Below are 10,286 nucleotides of genomic sequence, written 5' to 3'. Positions count from 1 at the left end.
TAGAGAAGCAGATGAAGTGAAAAACAGATGAAGTAGAGAAAGAGATACAGTAGAAATATCAAGAGCAAGGCAAAAATCCAAAATTAATTGCAAGATCTATCAAGGCATTCTAAGCTTCTATAGATCTCACACGATTGCGCCATGGAAGTAGGTCACTAGGTGCAGGAAACCAATACCAGAACGGCGGAAAAGGTCAGAAAGTCCAGAGAAAAACGGAGGCCAAAAAGGAACGGGATCGGTTCCAAAACGGCAAAGAGCAATAACAAGGCAGTGGAAAAACCCCCGCTTGAAAAAACGCCATACTTACCCCCCAGACAAACGTACGGCAGGGTCCGGCGGTACAGGTGTTTCCAAGGTTCGGGCAATTGTGACTGTGACTACGCACCAAAAAAAAATGAAAAATTTTCTGGACAACCCACTCTATCCAGACAAACAAAATGTCTTTTGAAAACAAGGTATGTGCCAAAGACCGGCCTTGGGGCCATTGACCCATTGGATAGGTTTTTTCTGGGCTCAGTAAACTGTGGCGGCTCGGCAATTCCGCTGGGGGCGCTTTTGGCCCCATTTGGCCCCATTTCCAAACTGCCATGGGATTTCCCCTTCTGATATTAACCTGAACCAAAGAACTTGTACGCTTTGTTGGGCAACGACGTCGAGGACGACGTGCCAGCACCAGCACCAAAGGAAATCGTCAAGAAGACCACGTCTTCGAAAAAGGCCGACGTTCCACCTCCATCTGCAGACCCTGCCAGAGCCAAGAAGCAGGGAAAGAAGGTGACCGGCAACGAAGCCGCTTTCAAGAACAAGCCTCACAACAAGGACGTGAGCGCGCCAACTCTGACTCCACCAAAGCACCAGAAGAAGGCCTTTGACCGCCACTCGAGAACCGGCAAGACCGACTCCAAGAAGAAGGTCAGACAAGCCTGGGGCGGTGACGACAAGAGAGAGTTGGAGGACGAGACTGCCGCTGCCGGCGACGCTGCCGCCGAGTTGGCTGCTGAAGGCCAGACCGGCGCTTCCGCTGGCCCTGCTGCCAAGTCTTTGCAAGAGTACCTTGCGGAGTTGCAAAAGGCCGAGGCTCAGTTGGAGGGCAGAAGACCAGCCAGACAAGCCAACCAGGGCGCTGAGGACAAGTGGACCGCCGGCGAGAAGATTGAGAAGCAAACCCTTCCATTCTTCGAGTCTCAGTCCGAGAAGAAGGTCAAGCAGAAGGCCACCAAGCCAAAGAAGTATTTGGACTTCAACGCTGTCTTCACCGACTCGCCAGCTCCAAGATCGGCCAAGAAGCCTTTCAAGAAGGACGGCAAGCCTGCTGTGGACGACAAGAACTTCCCATCTTTGTAGATGCAAGTGCTGATTGTCGCTAGCGGCGCAGTAATATTTAGCTGAATCGATTCCTCTGGACAATGCGTAGATTGTAGTGTGACAACTTCAATGGAACAGGAGAATTGAGTCCATTCTGTTCAATAAGAGAATAAAAGACTGTTAAATCATAGCATGTGTGCATGTCTAACAGTGCCAACCTGATCTGAACTTCTTGGTTTCACTGGTAACACGGTAAATGAATTACAATTTACAGGGAATGCAATCCAGAGAAACAATAATTGCAATTGATCCAATGGAGCGGTGAAACTTATGCCATTATGGGTGAATCTCGATTAGAAAGTGGTTGAGCGAAGATTTCTATTTCCAGTGTCAAGTCATTTCAGGTGCTCTTTTCGATCAATTGAGAAGTCGTCATTCAGTAGAACTAAGCTTTGTTAATTCCCACTGGAACCAATCAAGTAGGTTCTGCTCTTTCAAGTTTTCACTGGAGTTGTCCGCTATAATTATAATTCACTTAGCTACGAAGCTTTCAAATGGAAAAAAATGAGAGCATGTAAATTCTCCAAGTGGAGCATTTGATAAACAGATCCTCTCCAATGACTGATAATATTTCTTGACGTCTCTGCCCGAAAGTACTACTGTGTATTTTTCGGTATTGAAAGACACAATAATTGCGCCTTGGTGCTCTTTTTGATTGCACATGTCCTACAAGACAAAACCAGATATTTAACTTACGAGTTGTTTATGTATCCTGAAGATGAGGTGAAATTGAGTCCTGGGAACTGAGAATAAAAAGAGCAAGAGACGATCATTATGTGGACAAGAGGCCAGTACATAGTATAGGTGAAAATCAAGCCTAATACATCTCTTCTTCTGCACCCAATACTTTTCTAGTTCATTCTAGAAGGAAACAGGTGAAAGCAGAAGGAAAGAGGGCATGAATTCTCAAATGCACATTAGTTACTTCAATAAATATGTCTGGCGTGCTTCAAACTATGGTTTGAATGCCACTCAAAAGAAGAAACTAGAATGAGTCAATGTAGTATTAAAGTAATTTTGATTAAGTAGAAAATAATTAGTGGCTAAGAGAAATAATTAGTTAGCAGTAATAGTGAAGTAGAGAAATATAGTGAAGTGTGAAATAGTAGAGTAGAGAAATATAGTGAGAAATAATAAAGTAGAGAAATATAGTGAGAAATAATAAGTAGAGAAATATAAGTAGAGAAATAAGTAGAGAAATAATAAGTAGAGAAATAATAAGTAGAGAAATAATAAGTAGAGAAATAATAAGTAGAGAAATAATAAGTAGAGAAATAATAAGTAGAGAAATAATAAGTAGAGAAATAATAAGTAGAGAAATAATAAGTAGAGAATAATAAGTAGAGAAATAATAAGTAGAGAAATAAGAGTGAAAGAGATACTATTTTAGTAGTGAGCACAATCGTACATAAGAAACAAAAGTCTGTTTAGACTTCAGTAGAGAGGAATAGTGGACTGAAATTCAATTCGCATTCTTTCCCAAATAGCCCACGGACTCCACAATTTGGAAAAAAATATGACTCCTTAGAGCGACTCTACAATTTCGAAAAGAATATGAATCAAACTGTCAAAAGCCAATGGAACCTCTTGGAATCTACTTTCGACTTTCCGAAATTCACATTCACAGAAATGGAAAGAAAACCACTCCGTTCCATTCGCGCAAATTGGATCCGCGCTTGTTCCGAAAATAGCACAATCAGTTCCACATTGGATGGGCGATAGCAATAGAAACCACACACCCGTACACCACAAACTTCTTCAGAAAAAGCCTCAACCGCCAGCGCACCCGTACACCACGCTTATTAGGGTCAGCCAGCACAGCGGCGGTTGATGTCACTCGGTTTATTTTTCGAGTTTTTCCTCTGCGGGCGCCATTCAGAGACGGCAGCCAGCGTTTAATGAAGCCAAATCAGCGAATCCAGCGGTTTTTCTCGCCCCGAGCCGAGAGGACCCGAAACCGCTGGGCTTGCCTGCAGGACCCGGGAAACTGGCCTTATCACGTTCTTAATTCTAGTTTTAATGATCGCGCATGTGTGCCGGAGATTCTAAATAGGTGAATCAGTCACGTCCAGGCGAAAAAAGACAAGCACACACATTTTTCCCCAACCACAAAATCTTTCTGGCAGCATTCAAAGACATTACTTTCACTTTTCTCGAATAGAACGCTGCTTGCTCCTGGAGCCGCATACCATCCTTTTCCGGTCTCTTTCAGCCGAGGTTTAGTTATCACCAATTTCAATTTGCAAATACGCGCCCACAACTCGAGACCAGGGTGTTTGAATCTCGGGCCACAGCAGAAAAAAAAAACAATTCTCGAGCATGTCGCAAGTTTCGCCGCTCTTCGAAGCGCCAAGGACAAACTTGAATTCAAACACAAACACAAACGTTGACGCCCACGGCACCCCAAACACAAAACCAAGTGCACACATAGACATACACAGAAACGTGGCCAATGTGCACACACAGACGGATACCAGCGGGGGCCAAGGAGGGGCCGTGAAAACAGAAGCAGGCGCCGCCGCCGATATGGCTGCAAAAAACGAGTCTGTGGCGGAGACCAAACCAGACCCAGACAGGAAGCCGTCGAAGCTCTCGACGCTGTCCCCCGAGGCGCTTCGCGTGGCGGCAGAAATCACGCCGCACCGCCTTGCCAACCTCTTGATCCGCAAGGGGCCATTGGCTATTCGCGTGATTACCGCGCAATTGGCCGCCGAAGTGCCCGGCTTTGAGCTCTTGTCGCTTCTGAAACAGCGCAGACTCATTATGGCAGCCATGGAACAGGGCGACGCAGCAAACAATGTGGTTTTCGAGAAAATCGGCTGGGGCCAGTGGGCCGTGCGCCGCTCCGGCCTGGACTACATCGTCACCGATGCGGGAACAGAGCCCGTCAGTGTGCACGAGTTGCGCGAAAAGGCCAAGTTGGGCTGGTCCAAGAAAAGCGCTGCGGCGGCGCGGCGTGACTCCATCAGCAAGGGCGGGTTGCACAGTGTGCGGGTTCCGGACGAGCACGGCGTGCAGATGTCGGGCGACCACGGCATGCGGTCGCCAGAGAATGAGAGCGACTCTGCCCTGGATTCGGACGACGACATGGACATGCTTGAGCAAAGCCATATCGACGTGCAGCGCGAGTCGCAGCGCGAGACGTCTTCCAGAGCACGGGCTGAAGTGCAGCAGCTCAGCCGAGGCCGTCCCGACGACACCGCCATTGCCGAGGACTCGGACGAGGAGGATCTTTTTGCCTTTGACGAGGACCACAAGTCGCCGCCCTTGTTTGCGCAACGTGTGCCAACAAAGATCAGCCCACCGCCTGTGCACGGACGGCGCAAGTCGTCGTCGGCAGTATCCAACGGCGTGGCAAAGAACACAAACTATTCACGGCACCAGATTTTTAACCGCAACCGCTTAAACTCGCTCGAAAACTTGGACAATTACATTGTGTCGTCCGCACGCAACCTGCTGTTTTCCGTGAGCTCGCCGCCGCCAGCCGGTTCTGTAGGGTCGGCCTCGCCGCTCGGGTCTTGGGGCGCCAACCAGGGCGCATTTGCGCTTGTGGAGCCATTGGTGCGTGGGCGACGCAAGCTGTCGTTCAACGAGTCAAGCATGCGGTCAACCCTTCTGGCGTCACGCCGAGAGTCACGCACAGACGCTTCCTCGGATACGGACGAAGAGGACTGGGCTAGCATGGGCGCCGAGAGCCTCCGAAAAAACTCAGCTGGCCTGAGCCCATCGCTTGATCAGGCGGAGGAGCGCACAGCCGCGCGGGCGTTGGTGAACCTAATGACGATTTAGCTTGGACCCTGGACATAGTTGTATAGAATGTCCGCCACATATAAGGCGTAGCATAATTGCAGTGGGCATGTCCCGCGGAGCTATGTATTGATAGAAGTATTCATGGAAATCTGTAGTATTGATGTAGATATAAATTGATCAGTGCTGTTATACTGTTAAAGAGGACTGAATACTTGTTGGCTTTGAGGAAGAAGAAAGTGATATATTTGTTCGATGGGACCACAATTGTGAGAAGAGCTTTTCTCTCATAGAAAGTTTGGCATGTCAATATGGATCAGTTGGTGGAAGTAGAAGCACAGTTTTAAGTTCAATAGTTTGCACTTCCTATTTGGATATTATTATGACAAAGGACCTAATGAACGTCATTGTATAGTAGATTTTTTTTGTGCTGGCCAGTTTTATCGAATAGTATTGCTTTTTCGAATAAACAGGGCATCTACTATTCCATGTTTAGCTTATTATGTGTAATGTAGAAGAGACAGCAAGAACATTAATAGGCCAGCTTATTTATTTCATTCTACGACAATACCGTAAAGTTTCATGACAATTGTTTTGGCATGTATCTTTGTTTAGTCCATACTGCTCCTTCGAACCACAAGCAATCATAATCCATAAATAAATGAAGCATCGAGTGGATTCAAGTCGACGCGACTTTACGAAATTATACGGCTGATGACGCATGGTCTGAATCCAAAACCAAACTTTCCATCAATATACGACTTTTTGGAATACACGTAGGCCTGATCATCCCAGGTTTCCATTTTTACGTTTTATCAATTTGATCCATAAAATGCAAAATCAATTTCGTAATACCGTTAGCAATGGCAGCCTGCACATAAGACCAGCATACCTAGTCCCATATATCACCATCAATCCTGCCATACTTGCTTCGTCATCTGTTGATTCTATTTATTTATTCATTTATCTAGTTGTTTTTTTTACGTTTTCATTTTCCTTTCTTCAGCTTGATGCTCTTTTGATTTCCTCGTCGATTTTCCTGCACGCACACGCGACATTTTCGCCCAAAGCGGATAACTAATGGCGCGAAACCAAAAACTACATCTTCATCTTCCCACCCTTCTCTTTTCTCCAACATGGCAACTACTGTGGCATTGCCCACAGTCCAGATCAACGTGAACTACGCGGAAATACGGGAGCACGTGACCGACTTCCTTACCCACTACAAAACCGCCGACTCGGGAATCAAGTACTTGCAACTTTTGCAAGACGTGGCCAACAGAGACATATCGACGCTTTACATCGAGCTAGACGACATAGCCGCCTACCAGGAAACCATAGGGATCGACCTTGTTGCCCAGATCGTCAAGAATGCCCACCACTACCTTGAGTTGTTCAGTTCTGTGGTGGACGACTTGATGCCAGAGCCCACAAAAGACATTTCGTACAAGGACGATGTCTTGGACGTGATTTTGCACCAGCGGCGGCTCCGTAACATGCGGGCGGCGCAGGAATCCGCCGAAGAAATGGACCAGTTGCGCCTGGGACTCAGCCAGGCGCCCGAGTCCCAGTCCGCGCCTGTGGCAGAAAACGTGTTCCCTGCGCAGTTGACCAGACGCTACCACTTGTACTTCAAGCCGTTGCTGGCTGCAAAAAAAGCATTGGCGGTTCGCGAGGTCAAGGGCTCGCACGTGGGCAAGTACATCACGGTGCGGGGCATTGTGACACGCGTGCTGGACGTGAAGCCGGCGGTAGTGGTCACGGCGTACACGTGCGACAAGTGCGGCTACGAGGTGTTCCAGGAGGTCCACTCCAAGGTGTTCCAGCCCTTGGGCGAGTGCACGTCGCCCGTGTGCAAAACAGACAACCAGCGCGGCCAGTTGTTCATGTCAACGCGTGCGTCTCGCTTCCTGCTGTTCCAAGAGGTGAAGATCCAGGAAATGGCAGCACAGGTGCCCGTGGGCCACATCCCGCGCACCATGGCCTTGCACGTCAACGGCGACTTGGTGCGCAGCATGAACCCCGGTGACATTGTCGATGTGGCGGGCATTTTCTTGCCCTCGCCTTACACGGGCTTCCGGGCGTTGCGGGCTGGGCTTTTAACCGAAACATACCTCGAGGTGCAGCACGTGCGCCAGCACAAGAAGCAGTACGAGCAGCTTGAAATGAGCGACGAGGCCCGCGAGCGCGTGATGCAGTTGCATGCTGAAGGCGGCATCTACCACCGCTTGGCGCAGTCGATTGCGCCCGAGATTTACGGCCACACAGACGTGAAGAAGATGTTGCTTTTGCTCTTGTGTGGCGGTGTCACCAAGGAAATGGGTGACGGCATGCGTATCCGTGGTGACATCAACGTGTGTCTCATGGGTGACCCCGGTGTGGCCAAGTCGCAGTTGCTCAAGGCCATCAACAAGATCGCGCCGCGGTCCGTGTATACAACTGGTCGTGGTTCTTCCGGCGTAGGTTTGACGGCGGCGGTGATGCGTGATCCTGTCACAGACGAGATGGTTCTTGAAGGTGGTGCGTTGGTGCTTGCAGACAATGGCATCTGTTGCATCGATGAGTTCGACAAGATGGAAGACGGCGACCGGACAGCCATCCACGAGGTGATGGAGCAGCAGACAATCTCCATCTCCAAAGCAGGCATCAACACGACTTTGAACGCACGCACATCCATCCTCGCCGCAGCAAACCCGTTGTACGGCCGCTACAACCCGCGGCTCTCGCCCCACGAGAACATCAACTTGCCTGCGGCGCTTTTGCTGAGATTCGACATCATGTACTTGATGCTTGACCAGCCATCCGAGGCGGGCGACGAGCAGTTGGCCCGCCACGTGGCCTACGTGCACATGCACAGCCACCAGCCGGCCATGGGCTTTGAGCCGCTCGACCCTCAGACCATCCGCCACTACATTTCGGTGGCACGCACGTTCCGGCCCGTGGTCCCCAAGGAAGTCGGTGACTACGTGGTGCAGCTGTACATCAGCATGCGGAAGGAGTCTCGGCGCAACGAAGGCTCGGTGCGCCACTTTGCGCCCATCACGCCGAGAACTCTATTGGGAGTCTTGCGTTTGTCGCAGGCGTTGGCGCGGATCCGTTTTGACAACGTGGTGACACGCAACGATGTCGACGAGGCGTTGCGTCTCATTGCGCAATCCAAGCTGTCGATGGAGGCGCGTGACACCGAACGTGAGGACCCTACGTCGCTGATCATGAACCACATTCGTCAATTTGTGGTGGAGGCTGCAACGCCGGGCGTGAATGTGGCGGAGTTGCGTGCGCGGATGTTGGCCAAGGGCTTTACTGCCGAGCAGTTGCAGCTGTGCATAGATGAGTACCTGGCGCTCGGATTGTTCCAGCTCACGGACGACGGCGAAACGTTGATGGTGATTGGTTACGACGACATGGAGATGTGAGGCGACTACAGGAGGTGGTAGCGGCAAGCCCACTCTTAATAGACTAGTGGGTGTTGGGGCTTGTACGAGGATGCAAGGTCTTTGTGGTTCTGATCCCTTTGTATTATTTAATTATTTGATGGAACATACATGTTAGTTTCTGTAGGGAGCCAATTGTACTACTGAATTCCTGCCGTAGAAGACTCAAAGATTATTGCTTCTGTATCTGCTTATTTGATTTGCAGAACAGGAAGGCGAAGATATGAAATGTTCTGGATGAGATCAAGCTTGAAAGATTCAGTATTAGATGAGCCAATGACATTACCGAATATCTCAGGAGTACCAAGATAGGAAAAGACAGCTTCATTTTCTTGAGAATTTCTACTTGTCCTACAATTTCACAAGATAGTTCCAAAGCTGTTTTGCTTTAAGTAAAATGATGCGAGTCAATTAATTAGTCTTACTATCACCATGCATATGGCATGCGCATAATCTGCGTCATATATTGACATCTTTTACCATTGCATTTATTTCTTCCAAGAGGCTCAAACAGATCGTTACTTTATTTGGTTCCAACATTTGTTCTTTTGCAGATCGATCTCCATTATCCGTTTCTTCACTCTGCTTTATACTTCTTTCATTCTGCTTCCTTCATTCACTTCCTTCATTCTACTTCCTTAAATCTACTTCCTTAATTCACTTTCTTCAATCTACTTCCTCAATCTACTTCCATTCTATTCCAGATGAATGAGCAATTGTCCCGAAGGAGATCTTCTCGATCCGTGTTGGCTAATTCCAGCCAACAAAACAATGCCCCGGCTCCAAAGCCAGAAAAGCCCAAAACACACGACTATATCAGTGTATCTCGGTTCTTGCCTCGAATTCTAGTGCTAGAGAACACAAATCTGGTGGCTCGTGACCACATGGCCAACGAGAGAACATTTTTGGCGTGGATCAGAACGGCATTTGTGCTCTTGTCAATGGGAATTGTGTTCATACAAATGTACTCCATCCAGTTGCGGGCAGAAGCCATTTTGGCCCACGGAGAACGGCACTTAATGTTGCCAGACAAATTCAGGTCTTTCCATGCTCTTGGAAAACCCATCGCAGTTTTGAGTGGCGTTTTCTCGGTGATCTTGATCATTTTCGGCTATGTGAGGTACGTGGCAGTGCAAAGCGGCCTACAAAAGAGCGTTTTTCCGGCGACTCGAGTCATTGCACTGCTTGTTCTAGTGGCTACGTTGGTTTTGGTGATTTTGGCTCTAGTGGCGGACGTGGATGCTGTCGTTTAGCATGGAGAAGAAGTTGAAACAAAAGTACAGCAATGAGAGAAATAAGAAATTAGAGAAGTGATAATGAAGGCAGAACGCATCGGAAAGAAGAAATGTTCAATCCTGAAGTGCAAACATCAATGTAACCACGCACCGTGTTCATAAATTCATTTGGGCAGTCGAAACGATTTGTTCAAAAACTCATTTGGAAGCCCGACACGATTCATCCAGCAATCAAGAGACCATCAATAACATCCGTGCAAGTTTATTCAGTTTTCGCAATGCTCCACATAAACCTGACTGAAAACTGTTCTTTAGGATACTCTCAAGGATTCATTCCACCACCATTATATTGACCTAGGCACCAATAGTCCAATTAGACAGTGAAACAAGCTAAGAATATCATGCAGACAAAAACTCCAAAAGGAATCTCGAGGGCAACGGACCATACAATTGAATCGAACTTTTAGATACAAGTTATTGATGCACATGAACAATAACGATTTAG

General features: G+C 48.1%; 4 protein-coding genes across 4 annotated transcripts; all 4 read left to right on the top strand. All coding sequences in view use genetic code 12, as the record gives it.

Moving 5' to 3' along the window:
* Nucleotides 1-141: 141 nt before the first annotated feature.
* Nucleotides 142-1,344, top strand: FOB63_003625 (uncharacterized protein; the record flags this gene model as incomplete). The annotated part of the gene is made up of 3 exons (XM_066102337.1): nucleotides 142-151; nucleotides 219-439; nucleotides 625-1,344. The coding sequence occupies 3 exons, from the start codon at nucleotides 142-144 to the stop codon at nucleotides 1,342-1,344; spliced, it is 951 nt and encodes a 316-aa protein (XP_065958355.1).
* A 2,340-nt stretch (nucleotides 1,345-3,684) lies between these two features.
* On the top strand, nucleotides 3,685-5,154 carry STB3 (Stb3p; the record flags this gene model as incomplete). The annotated part of the gene is made up of 1 exon (XM_002615234.2): nucleotides 3,685-5,154. One exon carries the CDS (start codon nucleotides 3,685-3,687, stop codon nucleotides 5,152-5,154), a length of 1,470 nt encoding a protein of 489 aa, XP_002615280.2.
* A 1,094-nt stretch (nucleotides 5,155-6,248) lies between these two features.
* CDC47 (DNA replication licensing factor MCM7) lies at nucleotides 6,249-8,528 on the top strand (the record flags this gene model as incomplete). Its single annotated transcript, XM_002615235.1, has 1 exon — nucleotides 6,249-8,528. One exon carries the CDS (start codon nucleotides 6,249-6,251, stop codon nucleotides 8,526-8,528), a length of 2,280 nt encoding a protein of 759 aa, XP_002615281.1.
* Nucleotides 8,529-9,250: 722 nt separating this feature from the next.
* Nucleotides 9,251-9,799, top strand: FOB63_003622 (uncharacterized protein; the record flags this gene model as incomplete). Its single annotated transcript, XM_002615236.1, has 1 exon — nucleotides 9,251-9,799. The coding sequence occupies one exon, from the start codon at nucleotides 9,251-9,253 to the stop codon at nucleotides 9,797-9,799; it is 549 nt and encodes a 182-aa protein (XP_002615282.1).
* Nucleotides 9,800-10,286: the final 487 nt, after the last annotated feature.

Source organism: Clavispora lusitaniae, assembly GCF_014636115.1.
Source record: "Clavispora lusitaniae strain FDAARGOS_655 chromosome Unknown tig00000105_pilon, whole genome shotgun sequence".
Taxonomy (NCBI): domain Eukaryota; kingdom Fungi; phylum Ascomycota; class Pichiomycetes; order Serinales; family Metschnikowiaceae; genus Clavispora; species Clavispora lusitaniae.
The sequence above is the reverse complement of the archived record's forward strand: the minus strand, read 5'-3'. Positions and strand labels throughout refer to the sequence as shown.